Source organism: Pholis gunnellus, assembly GCF_910591455.1.
Source record: "Pholis gunnellus genome assembly, chromosome: 3".
Lineage (NCBI taxonomy): Eukaryota > Metazoa > Chordata > Actinopteri > Perciformes > Pholidae > Pholis > Pholis gunnellus.
The window spans coordinates 5,040,207-5,064,419 of NC_136529.1; the positions used below are offsets into that span (position 1 = coordinate 5,040,207).

The 24,213-nt window shown below is 43.2% G+C and overlaps 1 protein-coding gene across 1 annotated transcript; it reads left to right on the forward strand.

Annotated features, from left to right (window-relative positions):
* Positions 1-5,543: 5,543 nt before the first annotated feature.
* Positions 5,544-22,823, forward strand: nucks1a (nuclear casein kinase and cyclin-dependent kinase substrate 1a). The gene is made up of 8 exons (XM_079186422.1): positions 5,544-5,811; positions 9,533-9,582; positions 10,928-11,018; positions 12,209-12,255; positions 12,370-12,522; positions 14,910-15,059; positions 19,269-19,421; positions 20,040-22,823. Exons 1-8 carry the CDS (start codon positions 5,795-5,797, stop codon positions 20,306-20,308), a joined length of 930 nt encoding a protein of 309 aa, XP_079042548.1. The 5' UTR covers positions 5,544-5,794; the 3' UTR covers positions 20,309-22,823.
* Positions 22,824-24,213: the final 1,390 nt, after the last annotated feature.

The following is a 24,213-nucleotide window of genomic DNA, read 5'->3' on the forward strand; positions in this document are numbered from 1 at the left end:
AAAAAACTTCCACGCACATATTTGTATACATTTTTGCTAACAACTCAAATCTCACATCTGAAACATGACAAGGAGCCCCACCCACACACTGATTTGTTTTCACTGTCAAATAAATGTATTGGAGTGAAAAGTATAAAGTAGTAGAATGCTGCTCATCCCATCCAGTAGACTGTTACACACTGCAATCTCGGAGCCCATTGGCTGTCTTTCTGACGACGGCCAAGACCACAGACTAGTCTATAAGAAGTGGACGTAGTCGTCGTGACGTCACCCACTGGTTTGTGGACTGCCGTTATGAAGCCTCGAGTTCAGTGATTTTGCCGCTGCCATCTTGGAATACAGCCGGCGCCATGTTGTTGTTTTTTGCAGCCAATGAACAGAAGTGACCATATTTGGAATGGGGAGGAGTGATGTAGAGACCGTATCTGGTAGTGGGAGCAATCTGTCAATCACAGTAAGCCCCGCCCTAAAGCACATCCTGCTTTATGGTCTGTTTGACTCTAAAAGGACCATCATTTACTAAATGAACATCATGCTGTATTGAAGAAGACTTCAAACTAGAGATTGAGACCATAAACTCATGTTTACAATGTTTACTGAGGTAATAAATCAAGAGAGAAGTAGAGTCATTTTCTCATAGACTTCTATACAACCAGAGGAGTCGCCCCCTGCTGGTCAGTAGAGAGAATGCAAGTTTTAAGACACTTCTCCATCGGCTTCACTCGGCAAAACCGGAGGTTAAGACTTCCTTTTCCGTGCACTGCTCATTGTTTACAGTCTGAGTAGCAACTTGAGATGTGAGACTTAGAGAGTGCGCTATCGTATTCTTTAGCCAGTTGACAAGCTAATGTTAAACCAATGAAAACTTAAAACGTTGTTAGATGATCACCAATGGGTTCCCAGATTGCAGTCCAGCCAAAGACAGCTCGAATGTGATTTGTTACTATTACTAGGACACTACACTAGAACGCTTCCGCTGCCAAAACCTTGACCCGTTGCCTCCATGTGAATGCAGAATCTGTTTGTACAGATTAAACACACTGTGACAAGGAGCACCAGATCTCTGTGTTGGTGTTCCCTTTCATGTGTCACCCATCTTTACATACAACCTCTCAAAACCGGAAACCTACTCTGTGCTAGATGAAAAACAAACGTGAACCTCTCCATTAGTCCACGCCGGTTGAAACTCCCAACTTTTCTGTCAAGGCTACTTTAACATCTGGGTTAAATGAGGTTGCATTTACAGGTCGTTCTCCCTGTTGCATTGCAGTTTGACATACAAGCCACACGGTGGCAGTGCTACACAGATGTGGAAATGGCATGGCGCTCTTCCAACTGATCATGTTTGGCTGCAACTCAGCATTTAATCAGAAGCATGAATCAAATGTGTTGCACCTCAACAGTTGGATAATAAATGGGGTTTTTAAGTGAATAAAACAAACTGTTATCTTTGAATTCGATGCACGGACACTGTGTAATCTGAGTTTTCTTTGCTATGCGTGTCAGTTCCGTTCCCTACCTGCTGGACACACACTGTGAATTAGTCATCAAACCCAGAGGTGTGCTATAAACATGTCCCTGAGGTCCAAGGACGTAATTTATTGTCACAGGAGTATGCAAGAACTCGGACTGAAGGATGATACGGAGGCAACTGTGAAGCCACAAAGAGAGAGGCGAGAGTCCCTTCCCCGGTTGCCGTGGCAACATACCTGCTCCCCCCTCACTCCGGCATCATCCCTGAACACGGAGACATGATGTACCTCTGATGTGGAAGAAGCAAGAGAGAGAGAGAGAGAGAGAGACAGAGACAGAGAGAGAGAGAGAGAGAGAGAGAGAGAGACAGAGAGAAACAGAGAGAGAGAGAGAGACAGAGAGAGAGAGAGACAGAGACAGAGACAGAGAGAGAGAGAGAAAAACAGAGAGAGAGAGAGACAGAGAGAAACAGAGAGAAACAGAGAGAGAGAGAGAGACAGAGAGAGAGAGAAAAACAGAGACAGAGAGAGAGAGAGAAAAACAGAGAGAGAGAGAGAGACAGAGAGAAACAGAGAGAAACAGAGAGAGAGAGAGAGACAGAGAGAGAGAGAAAAACAGAGAGAGAGAGAGACAGAGAGAAACAGAGAAAGAGAGAGAGAGAGAGAGAGAGAGTAACAGACAGAGGTAGAGACAATACGGGGCATTTTAACAGTTTCTCATCACCCAAAACAATACTGAGCAAGCTCTCATATTCTGATCAGGATTCTGCAGCCTGCACTGACATATAGAGACACACACACACACATGCACACAAAGCATGATGGGAAAAACTCACATTCCAAACAAGCCCTCAGCATACAGCCTACAATTTGACGGCAGAACCTCACTCGAGCTCACCACACGAGTGGGTGGACCTGGAACTCAAGAAGCCTAAAACACAAAGGTTACTTCCACCCAGAGCCTCCAGACGTCAATCAGTTTTTACCAGAAGATTGTTGCAGCACAACCACATATTCACATTGTGTACCCACTGAGCAACTGATTGTTGAAATTAAAATACCCAACTTTGTTTGGATAGCTACACGAGGCAACAATTAAGCTGTAACCGACAATGTACCGTGTGGGACACATTCCTCATACTGTCTGTCAGAGGTGGGACAAAGTCATTGTTTTGGAAGTCAGAATTAAGTCTCAAGTCTTTGCATTCATGTCCCAAGTCAAGTGTAAAGTCCTATCCTTTGACTTTCCAGTCCGAAACAAGTCACTATCCGCTCTTTACCAAATGTAATGCACTTAAACAACAGAGAAATAATATACTACATTTGCAAAAATCATGACTGCTTTTTTTTTAATTAATTTTGTTAAAACAAGTTTGTTAAGACTTAAGTGTGAGTGAATTTTTTCATGAAAAAAGGATCTGAGGAATTAAGCATTGACCTACGGAAATGAAGGGAAATGATGTGATTTAACGTATATATTTTAATCTCTGGGCTTTGGGGGAAAGGTATCGAGTGTTTTCAAGTCAAAAGACTGGAGAGGAAGTCTAAATCAGGTTGCAGGTCTCGAGTCACCAAATTCATGACTCGAGTGTGACCCGAGTCCAAGTCATGTGATTCAAGTCTACACCTCTACTGTCTGCTCATTTGTGTGTGTGTGTGTGTGTGTGTGTGTGTGTGTGTGTGTGTGTGTGTGTGTGTGTGTGTGTGTGTGTGTGTGTGTGTGTGTGTATAGAAGGTTTGATAGTGTTAAACATTTAACTTTTATAAACTGAAGGAAATGGGTCATAGTAAATAAATAAATAAATACAATTTTCCTCAAGATATGTTGAGAGCATAACGATTTATTTTATTGAATTAGTTTACACCTTCAAAGCCTCAGGTCTTATAACATAGAACAAATATGAAATAAATTACAAAGGAATGAGCAACAGAGTAGCGTAGTCCACATTTCGACATATTTTTTAAGTACTGTTTTGTTTGGACCATAGACATACCCCATCAGATGCTTCTGATTCACAGTTTTTAACAAAAAAAAAGGACACAACAACAAAACAACAAATCAGCCGTCAGTTGCTCTAAACGTGAAACGTCTTTGAAGCAAAATGTCTGTGTCATGTTGCCAAGCAAGTAAAGGATGCGCAGCTGAAATTGAAAACACAGAAGCAGAGACTTGAAATGACCACACAATGACTGCAGCTGCAAGGACACACTAAGAGATCCCAAAGAAACTGTGAACGCAGGCTGAACAACTACAAAAGGACCAAAGAAACCACAAAGAGACTAGAAATCTCTACACGCTGTAGAGAAACAGAGCCTATGAGGTAATTAAGAAATTACAATTTATGAATACAAAAGAAAAAGTTACACTGCCGTGGTTTGAGATTATTCCAGCTGTGTGTCACGCCCCTATTTGTCACGGGTGCCGTAAAGGCTTCCGCAAAGGACACACCAGTGTTTCCTCGCTTACAACTCCTCCGACAAGCCTCCTCGGTCCTCGATCGTTGCTCCTCGAGATGCATTTTAGGAATCGGGACATCCTTAAAGACGGATACGAGATTGATTTCCGTATCACAGGGCCGGAGGATCGTGGAGCGAGGACACGAGGGGGCAGAAAATCTGGGAAATCAGAAAGGCCCTGTGTGTCTTGCTCCTAGGAGAGGTGGTGGGGCCCTTAGCATGTCTAAAGGACCCAGTGTCTCATAATACGCCCATAATTCTAGAATAACTCAGACTGATAGGCTCAGTTCACTATTGTCAAACTTGCCTTAATTCAGCTCTCCACAAATAATCAACTTCTGCAATCTCTGAATAGCGCGGGGAATCTGTCAGTGTTTCTGTGGGTTCATATCGGGGCTGTTTGTCCATGTAGCACGAGATTAGCTCATCCGTGCTCATTCACACTTACAGTATATAACTCGGTTATCTCCAGTGGTGGAAGAAATCCTCAAACATTTTACGGAAGATTAAGCAGAAATTCCATAGGACTACTTGGTTACAAGTAAAAGGAACTACTTCACTTTTACTTGAGTGGAAGTAGAATTGTGAGCATCAAAATGTACTTAAAGTGCCCAAAGTAAGTACTTGTGCAGAACCATGACCCATTTCAGATAAATATATATATATATATATATATATATATATATATACTATATTATAACATTTATATATATATATATATATATACAGTATATACTATATTATAACATTATAAATGTATACTCTGGTGAAGGTGGGGTTATATTAAACTAATTTATACAGCTTAATCTATAATAATGTATAGTTTATTTGCTGATAATATTATAATATATATTATATTTTGCATTAATGACATAAATCTGCAAAGCAGAGCATGTTGACCCAGTTGATCTGGATTCTCGTGGGTCAGTTTAAAGGTCTGAAAGTGGTAGAACGGGGTCCAAGCAATTTAGGCATTTTTTTGTAATGAATTGAGGCAATTTGGCATTGTGAAATTTAGTTATAGATTCTCATCACAGTCTTAAGATATTCAAAAAAGCATAATTGTATGAAATCTATCACCGATATAAACTGGATAACCTGTGCACAGTTAACCTGTGAGTGTGATTTGCAGGCTTTACAGCTTGTAATGCTATGCAACAGCTTGTAATGCTCTACCTGCATCTCATGCTGCAGAGGGATGCCAGGTGGGCAGAAGGTTAGCCTCAGTAACAGCAATACCACAGTCAACCTGATTCCTGAAACATATGTGATCCTTTCATACATAAGATGATTGTGCACGAACCTATAATTAACCAATGTTGCTTTATGGTCTTTTGGGAGCCACTAAATTAAATGTTTGCATCCAACCTGAGGGCCTCTTTTTGTTTTCTTAACAGTACTGGTTCAACCGAGCCTGCTAACGGAGGCGGGGGAACAACATGCTAAAAGGTTCTAACGTGCAGCTAAAGTGACCAATACAAAGGACGGTCTTGTTTCAAATCGGCCAATGAGAGAAGCGGAGTGCCGCGCTGCTCCTCTCACGGCCCCGCAGGGGCGGTGCTTGTCCTCGAGGAACCCACCCCTCGAGGCCGCGAGGTTTGGTTGCACACGAGCTGCAGTTTCAGTTTGTTTTATTCACCATTTTGAGTAGCTGAGGGTAAAAAAAAATTAAGAATATTTGCGTTTGGAGGACGAGTCGCCGCCGTACTTTTATTTTCACGCGCTAGCTCGGACGGCGGAGTTGTGCGCCAAGCTCGCGCCCCTCGGTGTTTCGCAGAGCGGGAACCAATATTTTTTTTTCACTGTGCTGCTTCTTCTCCCCCCCTTCTTTCTTACATCCTTAACCTCTACAGTATTCCTGCAAAATGTCAAGACCAGTGAGGTAGGTGTGCTAAATATGTCCTCCGCTCTACGTAACGTTAATAACGGACACCGCGCTGGCAGGCTTCGCAGATAACATGCACGCCTCGACCATGTTGCGTTTTTTTTTTAGCTGGGAATGTGTTTATTTCATGAAAAAATAATGGGAATGTGTGCGCGTGTGCTTCCCTGCTCGCGTGTGTTCACCCTTCCCTTTCTAACATGGATCCCAGCGGCGTGGACGGTTCGCCATGTCTTGTTGAGAGACGCGCTGTGTCGTGTCTATCATGCTTTTTTTTTTTTTTTACGAATCCATGATGTGCATTGTTGGCTGCTATGTAGGCCAAGCGGAAAAAATTAGGCGGTGTGATTTAACCAGCTACGTTTTACGGTTCACTTACGCCAGGCCTGATAATATTTTTCCCTCTGGCTTGAGAATGAGAATATGGCGACCCCATTCATCCAGGGGAGGCTCTGAAAACGCCAACACCCCCCCTCCCTCCCCACCATCGAAAAAAAGGAAAAGAAAACGACCAGAGGAGGTGGTGTCTGGCCTCAGGATTTGATATTGTTGCCGCGCAGACTGGGTACGTCGATACCGTAGTACGCTTGTGTCGCATTTTTTTATTGCATTTAGAACATTTTTGTCGGCTGAAAACAATATAAAACAGGCGTGTTGCTCTGTGGAAATGTCGTTCTCGGACAACAAGAGTTGAGCAGAGCGGATCTACCTTTTCGGTGCTGGCTGTAAATTAACGCCGCTGGCTGATGTCAGAGGAAGGCGGAGAACTACAAAAAAGCCCCCCCTCCCCTCGCGTGATTTTAACGCATGAGGTATTTCTAGGCCCCTTTAATACAAATTAAAAACGTCCGTTAACTTGGTTAGAAGTCATTTTTGTGCTCTCTGCTCTAATTCTAAATTTGAACCTCGAAATCTCGCGGTATTTCGGATTCGTAATGACTCATTGGTGGCCTTTAAAGGAATCAGTTAGTCAGAGCTATTGGTTCTTTAAGTGAAAATTGGGATGGGGGGGCTTAGAGGAGTTGTATGAAAGTTGTGGAACGAGGTGTGATTAATGCGTTAATTAAAAAAAAAAAAAAAGAATCCTCAATGTTATAAATGCATTTTTTGGGACCACCACCTCAATCACCAACAGCTTCAAAAGTATTTTTTTGTTGTTTTTAATGCTATTTTTTTATTGAAAGGTGTCAATTAAAAGAAGCCCAACATTTGAAGAAAACAATGCTTCCCCAAAGTGCAAAGCCATTATGGCCAATGATCCACTGTGGTAACTTTGATTAAAGCTCAACCAATCTCCCTGATGCTGCAGAATAAGATTGTATTATATATATACTTTGAAATTGAGTGTGTTTTGTGGTCATTGAGCAAATAAATGAAAGAAAACAGCGACTGAAGTGATTATCAGAAGTAGGGACCCGATTGTTCACACCTGCTTTCAGTCCGACAGAAGGCAGAAGAAAAACATGTGGCCAAGTCATTCGTCTCAATTAGAGGCAATGCTATGGGGCCGTAGGAAGAAGTTTACTCATTTGATTTTACAGGGCAAACTGGCAGAAGAATTAAATGTTCAGACAGGCTGTGGTGTGTGGAAATAATCAAATTTAACTTGAACTATAGCAAGATTTCTGGGGGTAATCTATATTACTAATAATGTCCCAAAGTCAAAACACATCACATTTTCTTGAGTGAGTAAGTTAACCTCCCACAAACATGAACAAATCTGCCAACTCTATGTGGTTGTCAAGACAGTGTTGATGGTAAATGTAGTACATTGAAGCAACAAACTGCTATATTGACCGACCACAGCTACAAAATCGGTTAATTTTCTGCATCCAGCGCAGTGTGGTGGTGACGTAGTTGGAGGCAAAGACGACCTTCACCGAGGACTTACTTGCTTCAGTTGACTACATTTACCAACTCAACCAGCCAACCGCCGCTGAGCGATCATCACAGAGCCGCCCCGCTGCAACGATAACCGGAACAGGTCAAATCCATCGCTAATCAACAGCTGCAGCGCAAAACGGGCAACCCGAGTCCACCGCCTTGCTCTGTCAGCCAGTGTATTGCAATTCTGGCATAAGATGAGAGACGTGTGTGATTATGAGTATGAGGTTATCAGTAATGTAGCTGTTAAGTTTGTGTGTAGTCTTGTGAGTAAATGCTACAACTCCAGCTGCCTGCTGATTAAAGTGGAGTGGGTTAGCCTGTGAAGTTAGCGACACCTTTGGCTCTGGCTAACTTAAGTGGTTAATTATTAACGACCCTAGTAGGGCATGAAACATTCTGTTTTTGTAATATAATGCAAACTTACTTTTTACCCCTGACTGAGTTTCTGGGATAGAACAGTGATACATGATAGTAACAAATGCCCAAATATGTTTAAAAAAAAACCTATTACTTGGTGATGGGTTTTCTGCTGCATTTAGTCCGGCTAACCAACTGACTGGGCCCTTGCTGGTTATCTGGTTAAACTGATATCCCCAGTTTGACTATAGTGACTAGTAGAGCTGCAGTCAACAACCATTATCTTTTGATCAATGAGCCAATCATTTTCTTGATCAATTGTTTTGCCTGTAAAATGTCAGAAGATAGTGAAAAATGCCCTTTGTCATTTTTCACAGCCCACGGTGACGTCCTCAAACGTCTTGTGATGTCCAAACAGACAATTCAAAGTCTTCAGGTTATCATTTACAACAAAGATAACTATCAATTCGTCCCACTTGAGAAGGAAAAATAGTTGCAGGTTTATTTTCTGCCGATTGATTGGCTGATGTTTGGTGCTTTTAATGAATTGCAATGGCTTCTTTCACGCTTCATCTATTTCAGTGTTAAAAGTCATTTCTGGGAAAGGTGCAAAACCCGTTTGAACGTGAGAACAAATCGTACCCCGACGCAAAAAGATATGCAGACTTCCTAGAACGTTGTTAGCTAGTATCACGCAGGACGTTTCTCTCGCTGATGTTCCTGACATGTTAACGGTAATGTGTGGAAAGCTTGGCGGGCGTGTCAACGGCTGCTGTTACACATGTCTGAGGCTTTGACTGTGGTGAGTGTTGGGGTGTTTCTGTGTGCATGTGCGGTTGTAATCTAAGGACTTGTAAAAGTTTCTGGCACCGTAACCCTTCCCCCTCCCTTCCAACCACCACACACACACACACACACACACACACACACACACACACACACACACCTCTCCAGTGTGGCTGGGATCCACAGATGTGAAACCAGTGCTTGCAGACTATTTAATTTGTACCTTTTTTGTGTTTTAAAAGTTTGTGTGCGTGTGTGCTGTACGTGAAGCACCTAAGATTGTGTTTGAAAGGTTTTCACATCAGTGAAGGATGATTTATCTCTGGTTTTAACCTCGCACCAGTGCGGCTTCAAGAGGTGTGTGTTACCTGAACTATAGTCAGCTGCTGTCACCCGAGGCTTCCCCCATACACTTCTCCAGATTGGCCATGGAAACTGTAGGAGGTAGACTAGTGTCCAGTTCAGTGCCCCCCAACTGGAGGCTGTTTGTGGTTTCTCAAACCAAACAACACAAACAAGGCTTTCATACGCAGCGGACTTGTTGCTGTTGAAATGTGGACATGACCTCTTACATCTCTGTAGCCTGCCCCCCACCCAGCAGCCATTTGCATGTCTAATATCCGGCGTGGGCAGTGAAGTAACTTTGTCCTGTGTAAGCGTAATGTGATACAGTGTGTATTCTTCTTCACAGGAACAGGAAAGTGGTGAACTACTCACAATTCAACGAGTCTGATGATGCAGGTAAGAGATGCCTTTCATTATATGTGCTCGTAACGGTGGGCAATATGGATAAAAGCCCTACTTTGTGTTTTATTTTACACCGTGATATCCATGTGAACTGTAATATATTGACTGGAAAGTGAATTGAGACATTGTTAATGGATGGGAAAATATGGACAGTAATGTCTGCTTTTGGCTGATTTGGCAAATTAAGTTCCTGGTCGATCAAGGCACCATGTTCCATTGATGCAAAAGGTAAAAATCCAATACCATAAAGTCCTGCTCATTGATTTGCAACATTGTCCAGAATGGTCAAATACATCCAGAGATATTGAAGGTATTAAGTGTAAACAAATTGGCAACATTTGTGACTAAAGACTTGTTTATATCTTGCATATTTTCCAACCCAATATTGTAGAATACACTCCCAGGTGTCGGCCATATTAAAATATTACTACCGGAACTGCTACTGAGGGGAAGCCCGAAACCTGATCATAATGCGGAATTAAACAGCTCGTTCTTTATTTTAACATGAAATAGTTAAGGGATATTTTATTACCTTTTTTTTTTAATCCAGCAATTATATAGGGATGTCACAATACCAGAAATGTAGTAGTGGACACAAATATCAGTAAAATATATTACGGTCCCTGATGCTCGGCCCCATCTCTGTTGGCAAAAACAACAAGATTGCCTTTGAACACATCATGGAAACTAAATAATGTACCTTTGGCCAACACTAATTTTAATAAAACTTGAACACATCATAATGCAGCCTCCGTAATTTAGCTGTTAGATTCGTTATTGAACCGATCAGGACTGCGCTGCCAGCTAACAATAAATAGTTCCCCTCCTGCCAGTTTCAACACACATTTTTTGTTCACAATGTAGCATTATCGTGGAGATTTTTATTTTTTTTAATCGTCCTCAGTAAACGGTTGTCACAATAACCGCATTATTGCAATACTGTTGACAAGCCAAACGAAGTGGATGGCAAGCAACCACCACGAGCAATTTGTCCACGCTTTGTATTTTTTAATGCTTTGCAATGGGAGTGCAGCATATTTACACTATGCTACAAAGAAACGCCAACAGCGTGACGAGGCGCTGAGCGCGGCACTTTTTTCTTTTCTTTTTTGTCGCTGAGAGTTGAAACTCGTTCAACACCGCATAACTATTGTGCCATTTGTTCTGAGAAGTTTTCCACATCTGCATCATAGAAGTCCTACAAATATCTCTATTGTGTGTGACTTTGAAAAACCATACAGTAAAACTATTAGTCTGTGTGGCCAACAGGAAACGATAACATGTCCTAGTATGTGGATTCATGCGAGTGAAATACAAAAATCTTGTCCCCTCTCTGCAGATGAGGAGTATGGTGAGAATAAGCCCAAGAAGGTGCGCGCAACCCCTCGTGAGCCCAAGCACAAGCGCTCAAAGAACTCACAGGAGGACAGGTGAGTCCTTGGGATGGGTTGGGAGCACTAGCGGCTTTCTGCAGCATGTTCAGTGCTGTGCCATTTTTTTTTTAAATGTGTTAATTTTATGGCTTTGTCCTTGAAAGCATGACACGTTTACATGTGTTTCACTAATGACAATCTTGAACCATGCTTCAACACATTGCAGAGAGGAGCCAAATTTGGCCCCCGAAGAACACAGCAGCTGTTTGTGTTAGACACCAGGATGTAGTATATAGAAGGGCCTGGGTAGAGGAGGAAATTTAACTTGCGCAGCAGCTGGACTGTCACACTCACACGAAAGTGCATCTAGTCAGGTCTTGGAGTAATACGTTTCTGTCTGGTAAGCAAAGAGCACGGACCAATCAGCATCCTTTGAGGAGCTGCTGGCTTAGGTGTGTGCGAGATGTTAGTCCAAAACATGGCAGCTCCCGAAGAGGTTAGCGTAGATGCTGCAATAGCATCAGATCTTTAAGTACTCAAGTATTTCTTCATTAAAAGAAGAGCAAAGAACGGCTCTACAGGCTTTTCTACATGGAACAGATTTATTCGCTCTTCTCCCGACCTGCCTCGTTAAGAGTTGATTGACTGATGGTTCATCCAATCTCCTGCCAAGCGCCTGCTCTTTTCCAAACACTTTCCAACGACGGCTTCTCAGACGCTTCTGCAGAACAAACCATCTGGCGGGTCAGGTTAGCAGAGAAAGGGTAGTTGATCAAATACATGTTGAGAAGGAAGAAAGCCAGGTGTGCTGTAGCAGTGAGCAGGACTGGGTTAGCTGACTGCCAGTTGATGCGTGTAAATGAGTGAAAGGAGGTGGTGTATGGTGGCAAAGAGGACATTCAGCAGCTCTAATGGACATTCCTGCTATTAGCATGCCGATTGCACACTCCCTCAATGAAATACGGCATCCGTGTCTTAGTGCACCTAAGACACAGGGATCAAGTACGATAATCACAGACAGGCATGTGAACAAATATGTGTACCAGTTAATTCATCTTGTAGAGTGCATAGAAATCTGTGATTGTTTACTTCATCCTTGGAAGAATTAGAACACGTGTTGCATTTTGCTTGTTTGTTGAATATTTATTTGAATAATAAAATGCAGATTAAAGTCTGTGCCTTTTGTTCAACATCTCCCTGGGTACCCTAGTTGCTAAGACGTTTGTTTTCCCTAATCTTTGTTGCAGCGAGGAGTCTGATGAGAAGCTCACCAAACCCAAAAATGAGTCAGCAGGTAAGTCGAGTCTATTGTCCGATTTTTAGACGAGAGACGTAAAACGATTCAAGGAATTTGAATAGCGGAGGCCGAACGCAGGTGAACTGACTCCCCTCTGTGTCGCTGCTTCAGATGACTTTGGCAGCGAGGAGGAAGACAACGACTTTGGCGAGGAGGAGGAGGAAGACGGGGGAAGCGACTACGAAGAAAAAAAAGGGAAAAAGGGAAAGAAAGCCAAGGTGGAGAAGCCCGCTAAGAGAGGGCCGAAGAGAAAACGACCTGCAGGTAAAGATTCATGTTTCTTCCCTCTACATATCGCAGGGATCATTTTATAACTGTGTATCAATTCTACTATTACTACTACTAATATTCTAACTGGATTTATTAGCAATGGAATTTAATATTCATAACTGTTTTTGTCAGTGTGATTGGTTTGTTGCCTAAACGTTAAGAGATTTCTGGCCTGAAGGCAAACTTCTCCCATGTGCTCTTCACGGAGTCCGCCATGTTTCTACAGTAGCCCAGAACGGACAAAAAAAAAGAAAAAAGGCTGCGCTTTATCTGTGGTAATCATGGAGGAAAACTATGAAGGGTTTAGACCAGGGGTGTCAAACATACGGCCCGCGGGCCGGATCCGGCCCGCCACGTCATTTTATGTGGCCCGCGAATCTACCAGCAAAAAAAAAAAAAAAATGGAAATCGCACACGGCGGAGCTCCTCCCCGATCCGCGCGCACACACCTCCACCAGCGTATGTGGCAGCAGCAGCAGCCCCCCCCCCCCCGCCCCCCCGACGACGAAGACGAAGGAGCAGCAGCACCCCGCCCCCCCCCCGCCGACAACCGGCCCTTTGGGGGCAACCATGATGCCGATGCGGCCCCAGAGCAACAATGAGTTTGACACCCCTGGTTTAGACAGAATGTACCTAAATGAAATATGGCTGAATTTAATAAAAGAAGTCAGTCAGTTTTTCAACCGGAGTGGCTTTGGATCTCTGTGCAGCCGGGTGATGTTTCCTAGCTGTGACATGCACTGATCCAGGATGTTTTGGAAGGCCAGACAGAGAGGCGGTTGTGGAATTGGTGCCATCGATATCGATCTTTTGATACGTGAAGATTTAAAACGACTTGTTGACGGGTAGCACTGCATGTGCTCTCCCTAACGCTCTCCTCAAGCCCATTCCTCCCACAAACCCCGGCTGATTGTGACAGATTGAGTCGTTTGCCTCCAGCATTCTCCAACACTGCGACGCTCTGCTTTGAGTTATCGCTGCGAGTCGAAGGCATGATTTGATCAATCGGTCATCTACGAAGCCCGGGTCTGGTGGATGTTGACGGCATCTCTTCTTTTTGTGACGAATCAGGTGACGAGGTGATAGTCTAAACAAAGTCCTCATTTTACATACACCTGTGCCCCTTTTTCCCCGTCAGGTTCTAATTTAAAGCTGCTGAGGTTGGGTCAACGTTTCTTAGTGGCTGATTTAAATCTCCTAAATAACTGCCTTTATACTGCCTCATCAGCGGTCAAATGAATAATTAACCTCTACAGGCACAATGTATGTGCGCTCAGTAATGACCTAGCAGTATGGAGCTTCAAATGGCTTCAAATGGGGCTGCATTGTTTCACTGTGGCTTTTCATTACACATCACGGATGTATGTTCCATTTAAAGGCATCGCAATCCATTACTGCGTAGCTTTGTTACCCAGAATGCACCCCCTGGTTTACAAGATGACTGTTCCCAACAGAAACATTTGTTTTGCCCTATTGCCCTAAAAGCTCTAGGAAATGAGATTTAGAATGGACTTTATCCAAATTTACATTTAGATCGGCTAATGGGTGAAAAAACAGATCCTGCTTTACTGGTCAGTGAGGAGGACGGTGAGGGTGTTTCTTAGGATGTCAGGTTCCGTATTTGTGATGAACCAATCTTCCTTCCTCATGTTGGTTATTCTGGGGGAAAATATCTATAGAACAGCAGGGAAATGCTGAACAATTGTTTATCACGTGTATAGAAATTAACAATTAACATCCAGATAGATAAAAAAAAATGTATTATATTTTCAATAACCAAACGCGGCACAAATTATTCGTTTGTGGTCATTCGTTGTGAATCGCGCCATTCATGTTTGATGCGCCGGCGAGAGGGTGTGGTTTATCGCCCTGGAAGCCGTTAAATTAAGCCATTTATTTCCACCATCAACCATGGAAGAAATAATCTCTATTTCTGCTTAGTACTTGAGGAAGTCCCAGATATCCCGGGAAACTAAACGCCTTCTTGTCTGGTTCATAACATCATCCGGAGGAGCTCCGTGGGTTTTATCGAGCTGTATTCACTGTGCCTAGCAAGCCACACGTCAGCTGTTTACTACAGCTGTATGAACCCAAAATAAACAGATTTTGCTGTGATTTAACTGCAATAAACAGACAAAAAGAGATGCCGAAATAACTATGTAATGATGCTGATTTGTAAAAAGTTTGAATTCATGTTTTGTTAGTTCTTCTCGCGCCATTGCAAATTTGCGTCACTCCAGTCTCATCGCGTCTGTGCATCGACTTGTATGTAATCTACTCTGTTTGGTGTGAACTATGACATCAGTAATTCATCAGCTGCACGAAGCCTTTAATACCACTGTTGTAAACTCTTTTTTTTTTAATGTGTGTTCTTTGCATAGATGACAGTGACGACGAGAAGGAAGTGAGTCGAAAGCGCACAGTGCGCCAGGCGGCCTCCAAGGCCGTGTCCAAACAGAGGGAGATCCTGCTGGGAGATGCAGGCAGCGAGGACGAGGAGCATGAAGACCAGGAGGAGCCCTACAACGACCGTATGTACAGCTCTACTGTAGAGGGTTAGACAATATGGATAGACTTGAGTATCCACACGATCAGTATTAATTCATAGTTTACATGTAAAGATTGGTGGCAGTGGTTCATTTTAAACTAGTGGTGCAACGGATCTTAGGACTAGACGGATCAGATCAGCACAAAAGAAAAGGGAGCAAATATAACTTTTAGAGATCCCTGATCACGGTTTTTTCCCCGCTGATACTAATTGCAGATCATTGGTGATCCATATTATCCAGATCCCTTTGTTGTTTGACTAAACAACCAGGCTCCAGAAATATCACTTCAACCACTCTGAAGTCTGTAAACCAGTGGTCACCAACCTTTTTAAGCCCAAGATCCCTGACCTCTGCCATGGTGACCGGCAAGATCTACTTATTGAGGCGTTGAGAGAAAAAGACTGTCCAGACTGTACTTACAGCTTGAGGCTTTTTATTTGGCCTAATTGTAATTGAATGAAATCAAACACTTTGGTCCAGCTTTCAAATTGATGTGACCAAGAACACACTAAATGACTTAATTTCAGTGCAACATAAAAAGGAAATTATTTGTTAACCGCACACAATGTGAACAAGAAAAAACACATTTGCAATGAGCAGGCTGGATGAACTACCAATATTAACTGTTGTATTTATCAACTGACGTTACAACACTGACACAATTCTCAGTCAGTGCAACTAATGTAAGTGCAGTTCAGCTCTGTGTCCCATCACAATGCCATCAGAAGTCATGTGACTCAAGTCAGTGTGATGTTGTGACTGAACACTGAGTGCCTTGTAGTTCGGCTCATAAGCACAGACAGCCAGTCTGAGGCAGTCTGTGAGGTGTCTGTCTCCTTACCTCCTTATCCCTCACTCCCTACCCTGGTGTTCTCATGTCTCCTTACCTCCTTATCCCTCACTCCCTACCCTGGTGTTCTCATGTTTCCTTACCTCCTCATCCCTCACTCCCTACATTGCTGTTCTCATGTTTCCTTACCTCCTCATCCCTCACTCCCTAACTGTCCGTGCTGGATCTGTCCCCGTTGTTTTAAAAAGCTAAATAAGTTGTTAGCATGACATTCACAAACATATTGCTGGAGATCTAAAAGCCACATCTCATATATATTGTGGGGATTACGATTGTATAAGTGAGCACTACATCACAGCCACGTATAAAGAAATACATTGAAGAAAATATATTTATGGAAAGATCGCATCAACCTGGATTTGAACCTGTCGAGCAAAATAGTAATAGATTCAAAAACGGCCGCGCTACGCGATCCGCCACTTGCATCTTACATCGTAACGCGCGATGGATAAATCCAAAAGAAGGAAAGTCACGGAGGAAAATAGAGTTTAATTCTGCGTGGACGTATTAATTTGCTTTCACTGCCAACGATGCTGGCTTACCTGAATGCTTGATATGTGGCGAGAAATTTGACATCAAATAGCTTTTGCGGCTCCAGACACATTTTATTTGGTGGAAAATAGGGCAAAATGGCTCTTTGGATAGTAACGGTTGCCGACCCCTGAGCTAGCCAAACCTGTCTGGTGCAGCTAGTAGAGAAGCTTCATGTTCTGCTTCCCTTTCCCGCTAGTCTGCTGTCTGATTGTGAGGTCAGGCTGATCTGGGATCAGCTCTTTAACTGCAGAATCTCCGCGAAACTTCTTCTCTCAAACGGGTCTTGGAGGAGCAGTGCTCGCCTGGCGCTCGCGCTCGCCTGGCGCTCGCGCTCGCCTGTAGAGACTTCTCCTGACGAGAACGCGCAGCTTGGGACCAAATCGTTTTGGCCCCACTCTGAATTAGTGCTGGGCGGTATACCGGTTCAACCGGTATACCGGTATTAATTTCCCGTACGATATGAATTTTTCATATACCGTCATACCGGAGCACAGTCTATCAACAACTGTCAATCTTCAGCAGGTGGCAAAATACATTGTTCGCCGCGGCTTGTGTCACAGTCGGAGCTAGTTCTATTAACTGTATTGAGAGGGACCCTTGATCATGGTTCTAACTTTATAACACAACAATGAATAACCCACAACTAACGCTATTTAACAGGGCAAAACACCACGACACAACAGTTTGTGACACAGAAACAATTTGTAACACTAATAATTGTACATTTATATAATTTCACCGCCGAACTGCATGCTGGGTACAGCTCACTCGCCTGCTAGCGCAACAGTCTGCTAACAGCCGGGAGAGGCTCATCACATGCACAACGTTACATTAAAGAACAGAACAGATTGATGCAGGATGAACATAGACAGACCGGAGATGCACCGACAGAGTTTGACACATATGCAACGCTGATTACGTTTAATATGTGTGGCATTTGTAATAGATGTACGTTGGTATATAGAGGGTGATAAGACGCTGTAAAGGGAGGGACTTAGGACCCAGGGGAATGTAGGTGAAGGAAAGCGGAAGAGACGGAAGACACGCCACACGAACAGCTGTTCACCGCTCGTCACGATCCTGCAGACCAGAGATTCTCAACTGGTGGGTCGCCGCGGACCTGTTTTCAGTGGGTTGCGGGCCTTTGCCTTATGCAGCGCACTCATTCACGCTCCTTTCCAGCATTTACGGCACTTGTTAAGGCGCTTGTTAAGCGGTGCAGGAAAAACGCCGACCAATGCGTTGTAAATCACGTCACGTGATGCAGTTTAGCCAATCAAATAAGGGTATTCTGAAACGTTTCCTTACTCTAGTGAGATGTACCCACACCGTGACACAGGGAGGAGAGACAAGGAAAGACATCATAGAGCAGATCTCATGAAAATGTATGTGTGAAAGTCAAATATCTCTGGTCGATTTTAACAATTGAAATTGCTGAAAAGACCGCATTCCTAAACGAGTGCTGCGAAAACATTGAAATAAAAGTGTTTCTCTTCCGCACACTTGGCCTTATGGTGAGGTGTATGCATTTGAAAATAATACCGTGATATACCGTGGTACCGCCAAAGTTATGCAAAATACCGTGATATACATTTTTGGTCATATCGCACAGCACTACTCTGAATCTATTTGAGGACGCTGATTGGCTAAATTGTATGTCACTCATTTATATCTTTAATCAGCAATTGGCTAAACTGCTCCATAGACCCGCCTCGGTAGGGCCCACTAGCTGCGCGTTTTGAGACGTGCAAACAAGCGGAGATGATGAGCAGACAGGCTGCAGACAAAATCCCCTTCAAAATAAAAGCACAGGATTTTCTTTTTCTTCTTTTTTTATTTTTTATTTTGGAGATCGACAGGGAAAGTCTCCGAGATCGACCTGTCGATCGCGATCGACGGGTTGGCGACCACTGCTGTAAACCATCAAAAATGTTTTAAATATTATCCTTTGACTTTGTTAAAGTAATATATTTTTTCTTCTTCATAACAATTACAATGATTAGGAAATAAACGATTGTATTTTCATTGATTAAAACAAATCAGTTTTAATGCTGTATTATAAGCTGCTTAGAGCTAGAATAAACATGTCGTAATTCATCTCTAATATCTATTTATCTTGTGAAAACGTCTCCTTCAAACATCTGGATTTATTCAAGTTTCTTACTAACACGTGTGAACACATCATGATGACGTTATAATTTCCCTTTGCCCAATACTCTCTTTCACTGAACAGAGCCTGAACGCATCATATAATGTAAGTGAAGGGATCCTTCGTTGGTTAGCCGTTAGCCGTGCTGCAGTTGTTACTGGTTCTGTTGATTTAAACACAGATTGGTTGTTAACGATGTAACATTATCAGAGATCAACAACTAAGAAAGCAGAAATGTTGATGCCCTGATCGCCTATTTTATTGACTATCGGCGGAGAACGGTCATCAGTGAAACTTGATGTGACACGGTGATGGTTAACGCGTGCTGAAACGCGAGGTATCAACAATGGTCCGTTACACTACCAGTTTAAACCCTGACCTCTAGATGGCAGTGTTGTAATCTATCTTCAGCCATAGACAATGAAACGAGTATATGGCCATAAAAAAGTATGATGAACAAATTTACTTACCTAGATCTCCACGAAAACATGTCCAAACTATTTTTTTTTTAATTGGTGGTATTGTGGTGAACTAATTGACATTGTAAATATATCAACAGTCGGTTGCATTTAACCCTGCACCCCTGTTACAGGAACTTGTAGTCTCATTAGTCAGCCGGGCACCTGTGTTGAAAACATCCTCATGCGTTTGTGTTCAGCTGACGAGTCCGGCAGCGATGAAGACTTCACGGTGGAGGACGATGACGACAGTGACTATGGTCGCTCCAAGAAGAGGGGCAAGAAGGTGATCCGACGGGGACGGCCGGAGAAGAAGGAGAAGAAAAGCCCCAAGCCCCGACTAAAGGCCACAGGTGAGGGGTCCTTTGGTTCTGTCCAATGTATTCATATTATGTCAATAATTTAAACCAATCAGCTTAGTCGTTCTGAATCATTTCCGAGCCGAACTGGAGCCTGGCGCTGTCCCCGTGTAAAAGTGTCTTTGGTTCATTATGAAAGTGTGGCGGGACAAAGTAGACTTTGGTCTGTTGTTAACACAGGCTTACGGAAGTTTGTCAGTAAACACAGCTCTAAAGCACCGCGAGTGTTCCTGGGGTCCACAGATGCATCACAGCCAATGAGAACACAAGACACGGGTTAGGGAGGAACTTTGGGGGTCAATTTGACAATAAATCTAGCTAAATTTAGAGCACTTTGTTTAACGAAAGGATGGAACGTTTTGTTTGATTACTCCATCGAAGCACTTTCTCTGATTTAAAAACAAATAGTGACAAATAGTTGCATCAGATTCATTGGTGTGTATTACATTACATTAACAGTTTCTTATTGAATTGTTGAAATTGAATTCAGCCACCACATAATTAGACACATTTTCTGATCACATTGGCTTACATTATAAAACACAGAATTTGGGGGAAATGAAACCGAATGTGTAATGTGATGATGAACTGATTTGTCTCTTTGCTGTCCAGTGACCCCCAGCCCGATGAAAGGAAAGGGGAAGGGGCGCCCGAGCGCCAAGGCCCCCGAGAAGAGCTCACCCAAAGAAGAGGAAGAGGAGGACCCCGAGAGTCCCCTAGAGGAGGAGGAGGAGGAGGCGGAGAAGAAGGTGGAGAAGAAGAAGAAGGAGACCTCCCCTGCCCCCAAGACGACGAAGGAGGCCGGGGGAGGAGACGAGGAGGAGGAGGACGAGGAGGAGGAGGACGGCTCAGAAGAGGAGGCGCCCTCTGGAGAAGACTAGAAGTACCCGCTGAAACCCATTCTCCCACGTCTCTCTCTCTCTTCTCAAAAGTTCTTGTTTTCTTTCGTTGCTCTGCGTTTTAGAATAATTCTTTTTGTTTTATCTCCTGGTGGCCTGGCTCAATGGTTTGGACTTGGTGTGCTTCTTTTTTGGTTGTTTTTTCCTCCTGTTTTTGCTTTTCCTCCCCTCCAACCAAGACATTGTGCTGATTACCGTGCGGCGTATGCAAGGAGTCAGCCCTCCTGTCACTACCATCTACATCCTACATCCTAGTGTGAACGTGTCTGCCTTTACCCAGAGCTCCATGCTAGTGAGCATCCGTCCTGAGTGTGAACAAAACCACTTCCCCTTGTTTGTCTCCCCCCCCACCCCCTCCCATGACTGGCAACACGCGCTGTCCAGTTTACTCTGTGTGCGGTTACTGTGAGTATTTCTCGGTATCAGATACTAAAGCGCCGTATTTACAAAGCGACGCTTGAGTCAACACGCGCGGGGCTACAGGCCTTTACCCTCTTTGGTACCTTGTGCTTTTAAACCAGGAGCATGTTTCTTAACAGGGCAGCGTTGGCTAAATAGTAATTTTACAACCTGTTCTGTCAGTTAAAGCAGCTTTCCTTTTCCTTATTTGTTTAGGTCACCCTGCTGTTTCAGACTGTATTGGTGCTGAACTCTTGTTGTGTGGCTGCTGCTGCTGCTGCTGCTGCTTCGTAGATCAGTTCAACCCGTTTAAAGGTGCGCTGTGTGGAATGGTGGGTCACCACTGAGTGTTTGCTACACGCCGGACTCCCACTGTCGCACGTTTCCAGCCAGCATGTGTGTTTTTATGCACTTGTTTAAATGTGTATGCTTGTAAGAGGGTCTGGCTTTATTTTTCTGCAGATGTTAAACGGTTTCTGTTGTGTGTCGGGTTTCTTTACGACGCGCCATTGCTACGTGACGCAAACCCCGCCCACTTTCAGACCCCACCCCCACCTCCCTGCATGGCTACAGCATCTTCTCAGCATTCAACCCCTTGTGCCAGGCACCCTTCATTTAATTTCGTTTGTTTTTAATTTTATGAAATGCAAGAAGAGATGTTTCTTTGTTTTCTTTTTTTTTTGAGAGTTCAAAAGAAAAATGAATGTCATTGTTTTAATTCTCTATTCAGATTTTTTTTGTAATGTTTGTTTTTTAAGAAAAGAAATAAAAATGTATCTTGATTTTAAAGAAAACATGTTGACCCTATCCAATCTGTTGTGCCCGATGGTTGGCCCAGCCATCCCACCCGTCCCCCGTCCCACCAGCTGAATGGTTCCTGTTGGTATTCTTTTTTTTTCTCAGGGCATTTAACTCATTAGTGTTTCACAAGCGGATCCATTTTTCAAATGACCAGTACTGAGACGCAGAGAAGATTGAAATAAAGTGGGCAGCTCAGTATGTATCCGGCATTTGTTTGTCTATTGATGCCTTCATTGAGTTGAGTGTTCGGTCGTGGCTCTGATGTCGTTGTTGGAGAATGTAATCCGTCCTCGTGTTTTAGTTTTTTTGCTCCAAGCGGCAAATTGGGCTCAGAACAAGTCAGCAAAGTTTATGATCAACAGACCATCCAAAGCCATACACGATCTCAAAACTAGTGACTCGGTGATCAGGTGCACAACTTGTGAGATTGCCCTTTTTTTTTTTCTTTTTTTTTTATAAATACTGTTTTGATGTCAAAAAAAAAAAGATAAGAAAAAGCTTGTATTGTGACGGTGGGAACATAATTAATGTATTATTAGGCGTCAGTCGGGAGACATTCTGATTGGTCCCATGGCTGCAATACAAACAGTCCTGGGTGTGTACAGGACACACGTGAACCTCGTCCGTGGTTCAGAAGCACATTGAATTCTTTTACAACTGTCCTTAGCCGCCTAGTGTGTTTTTCTACGTCCAGGTCCTGAATTGGCACCAAATCCGTAATGTCATTTTAAGACAATTGGATATAAATAAGGAAAAAAACAAGTTGTTTCTACCAATCTAAAGCTCAGAGAGCTCTGCTGGCCTGTAGTTCATCATCCCACAGGAGACACATGGCATAAGGCCGTGAATTTCTCCTCTTTTCATCCGTTCTGAGATGTCCTCTGTTGTACTTGTTTTGATGTTTGTTTTTGGGGTTCTTTTTCTACCTTCAGTTGTACTGGCAATGTTAATGTAAGCCAGGTTGTGATCCCTACAGGAGACCCTGAGGAGGAATGGGAACGCTGAACTCGAATCTTTTGCATGTTGTGGGAAAAAGTGCGACGCGATGATGATGCTGGTAATGGCAATATTGTGGTCTTACAAAAAAAAACGAGTATTAACGACAATGTTCATAATGTTTTGGTTTCCCAGCTTCTAATAAAGGCGACCTACTTTTTCTATGGATTTAACTACTTGTTTTGTGACATTGAGCTCTGTCAAGTTTGAAAAAGAGAAACATCTGGAGGTGTGCAGTTACAAAGAAGCTTACTAGACCTCTGCAGCCCGCTCCTCATCTTTGCCTAAAGCTCCAGGCTACGTTAGCCACCATTAGCATAACACACCTAGAATCACAGACCAAACTTGTCAATGGTCAAGTTGCATTGTGGGTAATGTATATGCACCAGGTTTCATCAAGGATAAAAAAAATAAAGAAGATACCTCTGGTTCTCTACCAGTTTTCATCCTGTTTTTAACAATGTTATAGGAGTGCAATGCTAAATGGATGGAGTACCTAACGACACAAAGGTTCTACACTTATCTATAGAATATCCAGAACTAGGGAAATGTACAAAAACGCTTTTGAATCACAGGAGGTTTAAAGGTGAAGAAGTCACTCAGACAATGTGGGGCCACTGCGTTAAAGGGTGTTTTCACACAATACCTCCGGTTCGGAAAAGTGAAGCCAATACGGAAGTGTCTTAAAGCTGCATTCTCTCTACTGACCAGCAGGGGGCGACTCCTCTGGTTGTATAGAAGTCTATGAGAAAATGACTCTACTTCTCTCTTGATTTATTACCTCAGTAAACATTGTAAACATGAGTTTATGGTCTCAATCTCTAGTTTCAAGTCTTCTTCAATACAGCATGATGTTCATTTAGTAAATGATGGTCCATTTAGAGTCAAACAGACCATAAAGCAGGGGATGCTTTAGGGCGGGGCTACTGTGATTGACAGGTCGCTACTACGGCATTGTCCGTTCAGGGAGTTGTCAAATGGTAAATGGACTTTTCTAGTCTTTCCGACCACTCAAAGCGCTTTCACACTACTTGTCATTCACCCATTCACACACTGATGACAGGGCTACCCAACATTCACACACATACACTCACCGTAGGCACAGCTACGGGAGCATATTTGGGTTAAGTGTAAATACGTTACACAAATATGCTACAAATTGATTCGGGCAAAACCCCCCAAAAAAACACTTGCACCACCCCTTCAAAGTTCCAATGAATGAATAAAGCTACAATTTTAATTCAATCTGATTAGCAGCTGAGTATATTTACCAGGCGAGCGAGAGTGATGCTGGTATTGTTTGCACCTTGTGAGTCTGTGTGTCATCGTGGCAAAACGTGGTCCTGGAGACACTACTGTAGCGGGAACTACCGCAAAGTGGTTTTGAGTCCTCTGCCAGATGTTTGTAATTCTGTCCGTCCTTCCGTTCGTCACAACGGTGCAGGAAGCAGTCACCAAACCTTACCGGTGTGTAGTTGAGGTCAAAATGAATTAAAAAATGGGTGTGGTTTCGAGCAAGGCCACCGGAAGCAAGGGGAGGGGGAGGGCACACCAGGGCCACTTTATGCCTCCGGTGTGATTTGATGCAAGACGGTCTCTAGTTTCAATTGTGATCATTTCAGACAATTCTCTATAACTGAATGAAAGTCTTCAACATTGTATTGCAAAGGAGACGATCGACTAGGCCTTTA

Bases quoted from the DNA above. Each gene is read 5' to 3' on its own strand.
- nucks1a (XM_079186422.1), top strand. The intron at 9,583-10,927 runs GTAAGAGATGCC...CCCTCTCTGCAG, and splicing joins CAACGAGTCTGATGATGCAG to ATGAGGAGTATGGTGAGAAT. The intron at 12,256-12,369 runs GTAAGTCGAGTC...TCGCTGCTTCAG, and splicing joins ACCCAAAAATGAGTCAGCAG to ATGACTTTGGCAGCGAGGAG.